The sequence below is a fragment of the Lipotes vexillifer genome, unplaced genomic scaffold (genome assembly GCF_000442215.2).
Source record: "Lipotes vexillifer unplaced genomic scaffold, Lipotes_vexillifer_v1.1 scaffold652, whole genome shotgun sequence".
Classification (NCBI taxonomy): Eukaryota; Metazoa; Chordata; class Mammalia; order Artiodactyla; family Lipotidae; genus Lipotes; species Lipotes vexillifer.
In genome coordinates, this window is record NW_006779703.1 from 754,853 (window position 1) to 769,721 (window position 14,869).

The window sequence follows — 14,869 nt, forward strand, 5'->3', positions numbered from 1 at the left end:
GTTCAGCACATATTATGCAGCTGTGACGATGAAGAATAAATATATGGATTTCCGGGCAGACTATAAATCCAGATTCATGAAACCCTGACTATAAAACTGTGTACTTACTTGTGTTACAATTCAAAAGCAAGTCTATTCGAAGTTTCTAAATGAAAAAGAGTATGTAGAAATCCTTCAAAATTAAAATTTAAAACTATGAGTACATTAAAACATTTCTGAAATAAATCTGCTAGTAAAAAACCTTTGGAGATTGGCAGGAATTTTATGCAGTCTAATTTCCTTTTTTTCTCTCTCTCGAGAAATGATCTTGCATGTTAAGGACTCGTGTATCTCAGACCTCAGTCTTATTCCTCTGATATCTGTTTAGAAGCTAGTTTCTGGAAAAAATTAGTATTGAAGGCTAACGTCAATCAATTTGAGATGATTTTTCCCTTGCTAATAAATAAGGAAGAAAAATGTATTACATATATAAACCCTCTGGCTTTCCACTGTTGCTTATAAAATACATACTGCTGTAGATGGATTTCTCCTTTTTGATCTTCTCATTCTCTTATTTAGCCTGCAGCGTAAAGCAGAGGGTGGGTGAAGGTTGGGAGAGCAAAGGCCCTCCTTCAGTTGTCCCTTTCTCTTCTGGCCTTCCATGAAAATGCAGGAAAAACCCTTCTTTTGAAGGCTTTGTGGAACCACACTTTTCTGTCGTAATGAAACTCTGTCACAGAGAACGTATCCCTACAACGTACTCCCAAATCTGTAGGCCTCACCAACAACATCTCTGTAGTGAGAAGTTTGGCCTTCTTAAATAACACACCAACTTTCTCCTCTTGGGTAGTTTTTCTGTGTTGAATTCAGATGGGTGGAGCTGTTTTTAGTGGCATAAGGAGAGTTGAAAATTAACTGTAACAACATTAGAATCAAAGGTCCACAGAAGGCATATATCACCTTCATCTTAAGTCAGGTCTCGGATGTTCACCCAGCTTTGTTTTACAGAATTTTTTTTCAACACTCCTCAGACCACCTGCATCCTGGTCACGGGGCGTGCTTCCCATCCCAGGACATCGGAAAACCCAGAGGCCCGGGAATATGCATTTTAACAAGTTCCCCAGGTGAATCTTACATATAGTAACACTGAGAAGCACTGCTCTAAGACAGAACAAAATAAAGACATTCACCCATCAGCATTTTCTAAAAGAGGATAAGTCAGATATAAGAATAAATGTCCCATCAAAACCAATTATTCTAATGGTAACTTGTGATTAGTCAGAATGCTAACAACTACATGCAGTGCTGTCAAAGCATAACCAACTTCATGCGTGACCATGCAAAAGGCAACTGTTATTATTTTAATGAATAGTTTTAGGTATTCTTCTACTGAGTCAAAAGACAGAGCACCTTCAAGGGCATTAGAGATGGGAAACAAAATAAGAAAGGCAAAATCAAAGCTCTGACGTGCAGTCCTTGATGCACTCAATTTAGTTTTAAAGTGGAGAACAGCAGCCTCACCGGGAGACTCCGGCGACGAGTGTGCTGTGCCGATGTATGGTCCCGTTAATTATCATCTTAAGGGTAAAAATATATTTTAAAAACCGGAGTTCGCTAGATATTTTTTCAATGCAATGGAATGAAGGAAGCACAAAATCCTTTTGGAAAAAGTCCTTCAAGTGAGGACGTGTATAATCCGCTATAATAATTTCAGGGCTGAGTCACTTTAATGCTGAGTGTGATTAACGCTGGCGAGACTACATTTTTCTTCCTTTTAGTGTAATTTAAGTTTACAGGTTTTCAGAAAGCATAAGGCGTACAAACCCTTCTAGATGGATGTAAGAAGGGGAATTCTGAATTTAAATCTAAAGGCTTCGTTTTTGTTACTGGATTTGGGGTCTTTCTCAAAGAGCACTTTCTGGCCAAAGAGCCAACTGGGACATTTAATTTGAAAGGATACAGATCAGAAAATAATCAATTTTTCATTAGATAAAATGACTTTAAATTCAATCTTTTACAGGAAATGTAGAGGCTTGGGAATTCTTGATCTGATTTGAGTTCCCTGAAGAAGATACCGTCTTTCCCATCTGGTGTCTCTGCAGCTGCTACCCCAAAGCCTGGCAGACAGCGGTGCTCACAGGCCGCCGGGTGCGGGAGATGGTCAAGCACCCACACCTGGGTTCCAGACCCACCCATGAGGGTCAGAGCTGTACCCAGGAGGCTCTGGGCAAAAGAGAGCTCACTGTGGTGTGTGCACCTGCCCTCCGGCTCTCAGTCCCCAGGTAAGAACAGGTGCGTGGCATGTGTGTCTTTTAAAACAAAGGTGTACGAATGCTCATGAGATTAGTGGAAACGCCACAGGTCACTATCTCCCACGCAACACTATTAGGATCAGGCCACATGTCTGCCCAATCATCTCACCCAAGCGTAGGGACCCCCGTACTCCAAGTCAGGCTGCAACTGTCAGAGGTGGATGGAAGAGAAAAACAACAGAAAAGAGTTGCCCAAAATCAATTAAAAAGCTACCTAAGGCATAACAGAAACGTAAAACAAAAAACAGGCACTCTTGAAAATCTTAATGAAATTAAATTTTTTTCATGACTTCTAGGATCTCATATGTATTTACAAACGCAATTACATTAGCATTACCATAAAATCCATTAGCATTAAATGAAACTTCCATGGCAGATGTTGCCCTAATTCATGGAATCTGAAGCAGTCTGAGCAATCCTTTCTCCTCCTCTACCTAAAGCATTCTATTTATACTGGGCAAAATGTCAACAGAGGTGTCACTCTCAATTTTTAAGTAAAGAAAATTAAGTACTTAATGATATCTAAGTCTAGGTTTTCTAAGAATGTCCAAACGCTAGAAAAAAAGAAATTTCTTCCATTTTTAAGGGTTTATCGTCACCGTCAGTGGAGTAAAGAAGGCCTGTATTTTGAGAAAGTCAAGAGGTAACAGGGTCGCTGAACTTTGCAAACGAAAGATTTCCAAATATTAAAATATGAAAAACAGCAGAAACTGGCCCTCCGCAGAGATGGCCTGAGATGAGCCCCCCCGGCGGGGGAGGCGCAGTGGGGAACCCTGCCCGCCCGCCAACCAGGAGAGGCCACTTACGGGCCCCCCGAGGGTCTTTGGGATTGATGCTGTCACAGAACCCTGGCCCTGAGCAGGCCCCCTCGCTGCTCTGGGCTTGTTCTGTGTCTGTAAAAATTAGAAGGTTTGACGCATATCCCCAGGATCCAAGTTCTCAGGGTCTGTGATTTTTAACGTGAGTTATTTCTTTAGATCAAGTGCGTCACGGGAAAGAGCAGGGGAGCACGCCAGCCGGCTAGCGACGAAAACCCACCCACTGCTGACTTTCCACCTTGCCCCCATCTCTTACTGAGCACCCTAATTGTGGCGCTCCTCCATAAACTTTTATATCGTAAAACAAATAGGCTTGTATCTTGGCAAAGAATGGTGTCCAGCACAGAAATTTAGCTCATTTCTGGTTAAAGTCGCTGAAAATGAAATAAATGCTATAAACACCCAAACAACCACTAATAATACAATAGTTTTAAGCTCTTTGGGATCAGCTCTGAGAATCTTAAGAAAGTGACAGATTATTTTCCCAGAAAAATGCAAGTACAAACAAAATCTTGAATACAATTTCAAGGAGGATCGCAGATGGAAAATGCTGGGGTTTTGTTTGTTTGTTTGTTTTTTGCGGTACGCGGGCCTCTCACTGTTGTGGCCTCTCCCGTTGCGGAGCACGGGCTCCGGACGCGCAGGCTCAGCGGCCACGGCTCACGGGCCCAGCCGCTCCGCGGCACGTGGGATCTTCCCGGACCGGGGCACGAACCCGTGTCCCCCGCATCGGCAGGCGGACTCTCAACCACTGCGCCACCAGGGAAGCCCGGAAAATGCTGTTTTGAAAGAGAGTTTGGGTTCTTTCTCCAGTCTCTCTCCTATTCTCTCTTGAGCCCAAAACAGTCAGGTTTTGCACTCACTGTTTCCATCAAAAGTGCCCTTGTCAAGCTCACCAGCGTCTTGGCCAGTGGTCACGTGAGTCCTGTGCTCACATGATCACGTCCCTTCTTGAAAAGGTATCTTCTTCCCTTGGTTCCAAGGACCCGACCTTCTCCTGTGCCTGCTGGACAGCTGTAATTTCTGACCCTTGTCTACAGATTCTGCAAACTGAGTTTTGCACTGATAACGTTTAGGTTACATAAATCTTACTTCCTCTTGCGTGAATCATGTCAGAGGGTATGTGAGGAAGTTACAACTACATGGCTAAGGAGAAAGTTTCAAATAGCAAGGAAGCTTTTTAACTGACTTCACCTTTGAACTGTAACTTTCTGGCAAAACCACGATGGATATGCTTTTGGCACCTTCAGGACAATGACAATTGTTAACAGCAAAGCAACAGTGTACAGCCATCCTTCGGTATCTGCAGGGGGTTGGTTTCAGGACCCCCCCCCAGATACCAGAATCTGCAGATGCTCAAGTCCCTTATATAAAATGGCGTAGTATTTGCATATAACCTACGCACACCCTCCTGTACACATTCAGTCATCTCTAGATTACTTGTAATACCTAATACAATGTAAATGCTACATGAATAGTTGTAAATACAATGTAAAATGCTATGTAAATAATTGCCAGTTCAAGTTTTGCTTTATGGAACTTTCTGGAATTTTTCCCTCCGAATATTTTTAATCCGTGATTGGTTGAATCATGTGGAACCTGGGTATATGGAAGGCTGACTGTATCACCTTTATAGTTTATTGTTATAGACAGCTACATTAAATGTACATTTGGTGCGTATGTAAGAAGGCTAGGAGTTACATCACGATTTAATTGCCACGGTGATTAAAAACAAGCCTTCTGCCCCATACGGTCCTTCTGTAAAATGGAGTGGCTGTGTTGAGACCGAATTATTAGCAGCAGAGAGATGCAGCTCTAATCCAGTGGTAAACTACACTGACACGCTCAGATTAATTCACTGACTTAAAGGACTAAGCAAAACACGTTTTTCTCGACTTCACTTCCCAAAGCATGCCATGTTTTCAAGTATAATTATGAAGATTTTTGGAATGTTTAAGGAAAAATGTGTATTTGTGTTTATCAACCATCAGGCTGTCAGTGATGAAGAGATTTCATTATAGTTGATGAAAGGAAAGGCTCCTGAGGCCCCAGGCTGGATGGATTCAATGTGCCCCTGTGTTCCACCAGCAGCCTACAGCAGCTTTCAAGGAGCTATGGGAAACATCACTGAGTAATAGTTACTTTAACCGAGACTCCAATTTGCTGGGGAGCATGTGCACTTCCATTAGGACAGAATGAGCCTTCGTGCTCCTCTTCACCATGCTAGCAATGAGGCAACTTACTCTAAATGGGGCCGTTTTGTGATGTGGACCAACAAGAAGAAATGAGGACTTCCACTCTGGGGAGAAAGACACAACAAAACTGCTTACGCTTATCAATAATCTCTCTACATCACAAAGAGACATCCCACCATTGAACAGATTTTAAATAAGCACCTTAGTTAGATATTGACTATAAGGCTACAGGGATAATGAACAAGAACTTTGAATGCAGGGATGGAAGGGCCAGGAGCGTGGACACAGACTGTACCATGCAAACTCAACCATCTGGTTACTGACCCTCAGACTTCCGCGGCTACCCGCTGACACGCGATCATCTTCATCAGACGCCTAGTAAAAAGAAAGGATGAAAACAACCATGAGGCGATGATGTAACAGACACAGAGAAACCAGTGACCAGCTCTGAGGGAAGCGGCTGACCCGACACATGGCAGGGGGGCAGATCAGGCCCCTCTGAAAATCTCAGTGCACATGAGCCTGGGTTTTTGCCAAAAGGGCTTTGTTTGTGCACCTCTGTTTAACAGAAGACTGTTTCTGGATAACATGACTTTAACTTCACTACAGTGATGCTGTTCACTTCGCTGGTAACCTACAAACATGTAGCTTAATGCATATTGCTCTGCAAATTATTCATGGGTATTCAATAGCGAAAAAGCACTAAAACTGTCATGAATACATTAAGACTCAGAAAATTTTCAAACCCTCTCTCGCCTCACCAAAGTCAGGTCACAATGCTAAAAGCTGAGTTCACAGTCTTTGTTTAGGTAACAGTATCAGTGTTAGTTAATTTCTTTCATAAGTATCATTAAGATATAGATATAGATACAGATCTATAGATAGGTGTATATACATATAGACAGATGGATAGAGAGACAATTTATGTATTTCAGCCATTAAAACTGCAAATCAGATTTCAGTCAAAACGCTGAGGTAATGAATGAACACAGTACTAACCGACGTGTTTCTTCTGGATCTACGGGAGTAGCGCTCACTGTCTTCCTACCAAAGCAACGGAGGAAACAGCACAGAAAGGTTAGGGCAGACACAGGAGAAGGCTTAGATACTCCGTAATACAGTATTTCTGATATAAATGTCAAACAAATATTTTCTTTGCTTTTGCCTAAAGGCTTCAATTAAACCACTGGGGGAAAATGTTTTCTTCTAAAAGTGGGTGGGGGGCTTAAGCACACAAAGAATCGGCATATTTCATTTTGGCTTTAAAAGCAAGTGCGTGTTGGGTGAAAAGCAGGGTCTTAATTTTTTCCAAATCGAATGTGGTCCATTTAAATCAGCCTACTTTTCTTCTTACATTCAAAACCATACTCACTTCTCTTCAGGAACTGGAAGAGAAATCATTTGCATAAGAGATCCAATACGGATGCCACCCTATCTACTATATTTTTTGCATTCTAAGGTGCTCCATTTTGCATTTGGACATCTCTGAAGTTGGGACATATCTTATCATCCATGTTGCTCAAGATTATAATGAGCAACTTTTTTTTTTCTTTCTCAGTGGTATATAAAACACTGACACATCTTTTAACTGTGTCTTACGATTTGATAAACATACATCCGCCTGTGCCATATAAACTTAGAATGATGGCTTACACATAACAGAGGTTGAAGTTAATAATTTTTTAAATAGAGAAATTGTGTGCTCTTTATATTTCAACAACTGTTTTCTTTTATATTATACACAGATCTCTAAATGTTAGGTAATTTTATACTCCCTTAGATTATTTTATGTGTAAGGGACATCTAATAGGACAGTTCCATACTGGTCAGGTTCTCAAATGCTACAGGTATGTGATGATGTCCGTGAGGCCAGTCAGCAGGGTGACAAGGACGGGAAGAGGTGGGGAGCGCTCAGGTGGATGAATCCATAAGAGGAGGCATGAAGCCGGCTCCCTCGGGACCAGTGGACAGCTCTTGGAATCCCCCCCCCCCTTCTAGAACCTCCCGCCAGGGGGCAAGATCTCCCCCTGGGAGGGTCGTAAGGACAGGGGTATGGTGAGGGGCGGGCCAGCTCTTAACAGACTAAGGAGGACAGCTAAGTCGTGCCAGGAAACAGGGTGAGAAGGTAAAGGAATTTTCTCACCAGAGGACAGTGGTTTCTCAGGCACAGCGGATGAGGTTGGGGTTGGGGGCTACCCAGCAGTGAAGCATAGAGGTCGGAATGGGGTGACCGGGCAGCTGACTGCAATCGTGAGTGAAGGAATTGCAGCATCACGTGTCCCCCTGGATTCCAACTACAGCTGGCTGGACCGGAAGCTCGTGGGAAGGTTCTCGCGCCGGGGGCACACGCCCAGCCTGAGTGTCCCCAGTGGGGAGCCCACTGCAGAGGAGATCGGGGTCATGGTCAGGGTGGAGACCCTCACAAACGCTGGCCTGTAAGCTCCAGGAGTCAGCTGCTACTGAGCAGACCTGACACCAACCCTGGCCAGGGCACCTTCTAACCAGGCTTCACGTGGGAGGTAAACAACCAGGCCAGATGCAAGCATGCCCAGCAGGAAATCACTCAGTATCAAATTGGGGTGCAACAGGGATCTAGCCATGTAATTAAACTGTGGAAGAATGCAATTACAAACCGTTTAAGCTTTTAAAAATCAGATTCAAGGCCTACCATCCATTGCTCGATGTCGCCCCACTTTGTATCCAGCCCATAATATTTCTACAGACAGAAGGGAAAGAAAATGAGGCAAGAAGTGCAACGGTAATCGCATAGGACACTGTTCTGACATGCATTTCCAAACTGGTGCCAAGCCTCAGGGTCAAGGTAGCACGCCAAAGCAAAGCAGGGAAGCACATGGTCAGGCTCTGACCCCCACGCGGCCTGTGAAGACAGAGCCTCCCGACCCGCTCCCTCGGGGAAGACAAGAGAGCCCAGGACTAAGCAGTCCTGGGGCGAGGGGGTGGCCTCCGCAGAGACCAGGAATTCACACTGAGCCCAGCAGCTTTCAAGCCCCTCTGTAAAGCTGTCCATGCCTTCAGAGCAGGCATGTACTGCAGGAATAAAGCACGATTGAAGAGAAGCCAAAGCCATTCCCATGTTGCTACAACAGGAATGAGAAAGGGGGAGAGGGGGAGAAATGGTGTGCTGCCCCTAGATTTCTGGTACACTTGCTCCAGCTATCTGATAGCCATGCTAAATTTAGGCCCTCGAGAATTTCTGGGTTGGGGACGTCTTTATAACATGCCACTGATGGCAAGATGACCAAGCAGGCTGTTGCAGAAGCGGTCTTGGCCCAGGGAAGAAAAGTTCTGCTTGGTGTTTTCTTTAGCCAACACCTCCATGGTTTCAGCTTGCCTGTCTAAACCGCAATGGCCCGAGTTAGAAACAGAAAAGCAGATTCAGGGTGGCTACTACTGTTACTAAATACAGCAATTCCAAATTCAGGTGGGAACCCAGGTAGACTCTCAAATAATGGGGCTTTGCTGTCCTCCTCACTTTTCCCTCAATTTCTAGTAAGAAAAGCAAGAAACAACCATCCAAACCTCCCTATCGTATGACACAGATGGGATTTTCCTCTTACACGTGAAAAGCTTATCATCAGAAGAAAAAAACTGGATGCTAGAGTACACGACAATTTTTGAAATTGTTTTACAATGACCAAAACAGGCTGCTGCTATGTTTGGTTCAGTTTCCATTTATTTTGATGGGCGGCCAGATTTAAAACATATATATGGCTCTTCGATGGCCTTGCCCCTTTCTTCTAGAGGTGGCAGCAAGTAGAAAATTGGAAGAAGAAATTCAGGAGGGAGAATTTAACAGTGCTTTAAAAAATTCAAACAATACAGAACCCTAATATCCGGAGCACATAAGCCAGATCTTTTTCTGTAAGTTCCTTTCCTTAGACTATAAATCGAGAAAGGAAATAAACGTAAACACCTCCTCAAGTCATGCTTTAACATCAGTTTAAGTGAAATGCAACGGCTTAAAGCTATTCTGAGTTCAATTCACGTTAGCCCCACTCTCACTGTCAAATTCCAGATATGAAAATTTGATGCCATCAACCCTCCTTTATCTCAAGGCTTAATTGCAAAGACAGAAAGAAAATGTGGTTTTTAAAAAGGAGGGGGGCCTACAGAAATTGACAAAAAGTAAATTGCAAAAGAAGTCTGTGTTATCCGATTTTCTATTTCCATATTTCCCTTTTTGGCCAATTCTATACCCATATCAAATACTGCATTCTACCTGTTGGTCCTTTTAGGACAAAACTAAGAATCAGTATTTAAAGTCTTTCATCGAGTCCACAGGTGGCCTAATAAACAGCTGCTGTAGCTCTACAGCTCCACCTCCACGCCATTCCATGGAGGGAGGACACCCCTGCCAACAGTAAGTGCGGTTAACAAGTAGTCCTGGTGTTAGCTGGCAGTGGCAGCACAGCAAACTCTAGAAAGTGTACGATATTGCACATGTAAACTGCTATGATTAGCCAGCGAGTCATGCAGAAGGAAGCAAAAGCCAGACGAATGCAGAAGTGCTTGACTTTCAGAAACAGCTTTGATTCCGCAGGAGAGAAACCGTGATGGATGTAGCTGATGGGCCGGAACAGAGCCTTTACTCCTTCCTTTTCCGTTTCCTGAGTCTCAGTGACAAGGAAAGCCTTCCCTTCCCTTGGACACATCTTTATGATAAAAATGTGTATCTCTTTTCCCATGGAGGGCTTCCTGTGCTCCCTCTAGCTGTACTTTGTATACAAATGACCATTCTGACAAAGTTCTAAGGGTGTATCCCTGGTGAGTTGGTAAAAGGAAAATAATCTCGATCCAGCACCAGATGGGAATGAATCAAAGTGGAAATGACCACATAGGAGTCCCTTGTCTAGGTTTTAGGCAATTATGTCCTGCTCCATCGGATACTGTGATGGTTCCCAGCCTTGTCTTTTTGTTTGTTTTGGGTTTTTTTTTTTTTTGTGGTACGCGGACCTCTCACCGCTGTGGCCTCTCCCGTTGCGGAACACGGGCTCCGGACGCGCAGGCCCAGCAGCCATGGCTCACGGGCCCAGCCGCTCCGCGGCATGTGGGATCTTCCCGGACTGGGGCATGAACCTGTGTCCCCTGCACCGGCAGGCGGACTCTCAACCACTGCGCCACCAGGGGAGCCCCCGGCCTTGTCTTTTACCTATGAAATTCTTACCTAGATTCTCTGTGTGTGGGTTGGAACTCTAGCTTCAATACACATTTCTAAGTGGACCCTGCAAAAACTAACGAAGTCCAAATAGATTCTGGCACCTACTTAACTGGTTTCTTAACACTCTGGGGGACAGTATTTACGCAGAGTGAGGGGGGCAGGAAGGAAAGGCAATTTGGAACTGTAGCTGGTAAAGGAATCCAGAAACAGAATTTTAAATTTACTGATGTAGGGTGTTTAAAGGGTCGGCATGTTCTACCCTATGGAATTAAGTCACCTTGTTTTGACTTTCTTAGCTGCTCTCAAAGACAAATATAGTCCTTCTTTATCTATAAACTAAATAAATTTGTAAACACGAAGCTATTACAGGTGTCGTAAGCAACAACAATTCATTTTTGGGAAAGACTCACTGTAAACACTTTCTATAAGTTCCCAGGGAACCGCTTACTCCTTCCTTCGTTATTGTTGGATCAGGAGTCACTGACTTGGTTGTTTTCCTCTTTATTTTCTGTGTCTGGCCTGCTCAGTGTATTTATTTCTAAACCTCAGCTGCTTTTACAAAATACTAGGAAACAGAGAATACTGGAGATAGAAGGCAGGTGTGTTTTAAGCTGTTGGATTTTACTGTTATATCACCATTTTCTTTTTTTACTCAGATTTTAAATCAGCATGTAATAATCTCCTCATGTATGGTAATATGCCTCGATAGCTTAAACCCTTCCTAATAGAATTATATGACAGGATAATCTTTCTTTTTAAATATCTGATTTCAAAAGGTTTTCCAAACTCTGAGGTGTGATTTTTATTTTGTCTTAGAGTTAATTTTTCTTCTTCAACGATTTTCTAGTTTCTTGAGAAAAGGGAGATGGGAAAAACTTTCAGTACACAGAAATGTGTGCTGGCGGCTGCTCTGCGCGTGGGCTGAAGCGGGGACCTAAGCATTCTTGTTCAAACCGATTCATAAATAAAGCAGTAAAAGAAGCAGTAAGAACTTCGATGAGCTTTCAATCAAAGGTGTTATTTCTGAAAGGTGACCAGGTCCTTGGCAAGGGAAAAAGAGTACATGCAAATTAGAAAATAAAGAAGGAAGAGCCTACCTTTTGAACCTGATAGATCTATAGAGGAGGGCAAAAGAAATTGGGAAAGAAATATAAAATCCAGTTACAGAAGTATAAACATCAGAAAGAAAGGTTCTGTAAGTACCTAGAAATATGAATAAAAGCCATATTAGAAAAAAAGGTGAAAACTGGTGAAATACGAATGAAAAAAGCCTCTTGAAGTCTCGTTGAAATAATCAGTAATTTCATAACAGATTTTACATTCTATTTCAGATATACTGGTGAAACACAGGCATGTCCACACAAGTCTACAAGAATCCTGCTGCTATTCTAATGCAGAAGTGTGTATAACCTGTTACCGTTAATGGGAAAAAGAACTTCACTTTCAATTTAAAATTTCTTTTCACCGTGATCAAAGTTTAACAAAAAAGTACAGAAACTTAATTGGAAAGTCAACTGGTCAAATTCACAGAGTGAAGAAAGAGGCTTTCACGTTCTGATTCATGCAGAATACGTGGAAAATTCAACAGATAAAAACAGAATACCAGGAAAATTCCAGCCAAATGGAGTGATCACTGGAATATAACTGAAAAAAATTTGAAAAGCTTATTATCATACCTTGACATATTAGTTTGCTCTAGAGCTTCCTCCTAATTTTGTAGTAATCTCTAGGTAAGACTGAGATGTCTACTCCACCCATCCGTTCATTCATTCATTCAACAAAACTTTGACTGAGTCAGGCATTGTCCAAGGCACTGCCACAACTACAAGACTTGAGACTCGGTGCTTCTAGTCCTACGTGGGTGAGCACAGATCAATATATTCAACACTATGACTACTGAACGTTGTTCCTCCAACAGAAATGTTTTTCAGGTCAGTAGCAACAAGAGATGCACTCTGTTCATCATGAGATCACCTGGGCATCATACCACCATTTTTTTTTTCCATTAGTGTAGGTTCTCGAACAAAGTAAAAGGTTCACTCAGATTTCCCAAAGAATATCTACATATTCTCCTTAATAAATCCATTAAAAAGGAGCTCATAATCCTTTGAAACAGCCCCCAAGCACAGCTAATGTAGTCGGTTCTCATCATCCGCACGGGTGAAAAGAACCATTCTGGAGGGTGCAGTGGGTGGCTAGGAGGGCTGGGGTGCCTGGGCCATCTGGATAGATCCGTAGCCGGCTCGAGGCCCCCATGTCCTCAGGGTCTGCTGGGGCTTTATGACAGGTCTACACTCCTCCAGCACTGATGACACTTCTCACCTCTCCTCTGTGCGCACTCTCATGCTGGCCTTGGAGGGTCCCAGGCACTAGTGTGGCTTCAACCACGACCCATCTCTGACACCCCCCAGTGGTGTTGCCAGCTTCCTGCTCTCCCGAGCCCCCAGCGATCGTCAGTGCTCTCCAGGCATTCACAGCCTGCGTCTGCCTGCAGCCGAGCTGACCTCCTTGTTAAGGAAAGCCTTGGTCCTGCTCAGAAGCATCTGTGCAAAGGTAGGGCGGCTCGCCAGCTGGTGCAAACAGGGATTGTGTTTCTCAATTTTTACACCAAAATATCAACCCTACTAGTTAAACACGGGTCTCCCAAAGCATATTCATTTCCACTTAATCAACAACTTAAAATGCCAGTGCCTGGGCTATCAGATTGTATAACCTCAGATTGTGGTGCTATTTCTAATAATAGGCCCGGAGATGTGATATGCAGAGGGGAGACCGAGGGATGTTGTCTGTACACCATCCTCAGTCCTAAAAGCGCGTCCCCAAACCTGCAAGCTTGCCTGTCTCCTCTCTCTATAGATGTGCACACGAACGCCCATGTGCACCCACGGGCCCACTCGTGCTCACTCCCCGAGCCCGGGACACAGGTCACGTCAAGAATCAGCTAGACGAACAGCTGCTGCTTCCGTGTTCTTGGTAACACTCCGCAGACACAAAGGTCCTTTCTGTGTTTATATGACGAGCCCTGAATCAGCACCAAGGAAAAAACTTGTTTTTCAAGGTGCACGTCTGCTTGCAAAACGCTAAGGACTACGTGGATCTTCCCCCGCCTTGGTGGCGAGTGGCAGCGTGCTCTCTGCCAAGGTTAATCCCAAGGGTAACACACTGACGCCGCCCTTTGTTTTCACTGTTGGTTATACACTTGATCTGGAGGCAGAGGATGTAATGGGAAGACTCCAAGCTTTGCAGCATTTCCAGGTCCAGATCTGAATCCTGGCCAGCCACTCACTCAGCTTCTGGGAAAACCGTCTAATTAAGGTCCGTCTTCCTCGCCTGTCAATAAAACCCGGACAGACCCCTCTCCAGACTGTGACAGCACCCAGTCCCGGCACCGCCACACGACAGGGGCTCCAGGAGGTCCCTGCCAGGCCCCCCGCCCCACCTCAGATCTCTCTCTGACTACGAATAAAAGATATGCGTATTTTATTTTAAACCTTTCAAATCGCTTTTTTGAGGAAGCAGACACACGCTTTAAATGGCAATGCGCTCCTGTCCCAAGCACACTGAATTTATGATAGCAAAACTGTCCTTTGTATGAGACAGTGCTCCTGGGCTCAACACATCGATACAAGCCACCAGGCAGACCCGGGGCCCTCTCTCCATCCTCCAGGCCTCCGCCATCTGACTCTCATCACCCACGAGGCCTTCTTGCCCGTCCTGGCTTTCCCCACCTGCAGCTCTTCGTTCAGCATCTGCACTCACCCACCGTGCTGCCTGGAGTTACTTTCTCTGCTTCCTGCCTGACCGATACAGGCCCCCCCACCCAGGGTGTCATTCTGCACCCAGATAATTCACAGCGTGGGGCTGAGCCATCAGGCACACGGCCTGATCCTGAGAAAGGTCCCTGGAAATGTGTTCCCACATCTGAAAGCATCTCCGCGGTGGCTGAATGCTGCAGGCACCCAATTAGCAAACTGTTCTTGGGCGAGACCTTCCACGGAACTCGAATCATGACAAAACATTCTCATCCCTGTGAACCACCCAAGTGTCTTTACCGCAAGAATAAAGAATTTCAATGCAAACTATTATACAGAGAATGGATAAACAACAAGGACTACATTCAATATCCTGTGATAAACCATAAGGGAAAAGAATATGAAAAAATGTTTGTATATGTGTCACCGAATCCCTTTGCTGTACAGCAGAAACTAACACAACACTGTAAATCAACTAACTTCAATAAAATTTAAAAAAAAAAAAGAATTTCAAGATTCTAATGCCGTCTACTAACCAAAGACACTGTGTGTCTGACCGAGTGAGGCAAACTACGGCATTTTTCATCGGATTTCCCAGGTTTTAATCAAATTTTCTCTGCAAAGCCCGAGGTCC

General features: G+C 44.1%; 1 protein-coding gene across 5 annotated transcripts in view; it reads right to left on the minus strand.

Moving 5' to 3' along the window:
* Positions 1-14,869, minus strand: part of LRRFIP1 (LRR binding FLII interacting protein 1) — a 149,920-nt gene that overhangs the window by 49,940 nt on the left and 85,111 nt on the right. For 2 of the 5 annotated variants that reach the window (XM_007452903.1, XM_007452902.1), the window contains exons 3-4: positions 6,304-6,348; positions 5,629-5,679 (exon numbers count right to left, since the gene is read on the minus strand). The exons of 2 other annotated variants lie outside the window; for them this stretch is intronic. In XM_007452903.1, the coding sequence (XP_007452965.1) occupies positions 5,629-5,679; positions 6,304-6,348 (96 nt within the window). Of the gene's footprint in view, positions 1-5,628; positions 5,680-6,303; positions 6,349-7,972; positions 8,021-11,580; positions 11,599-14,869 lie in introns of all 5 variants that reach the window. One more of the 5 variants, XM_007452905.1, reaches the window with a different exon arrangement.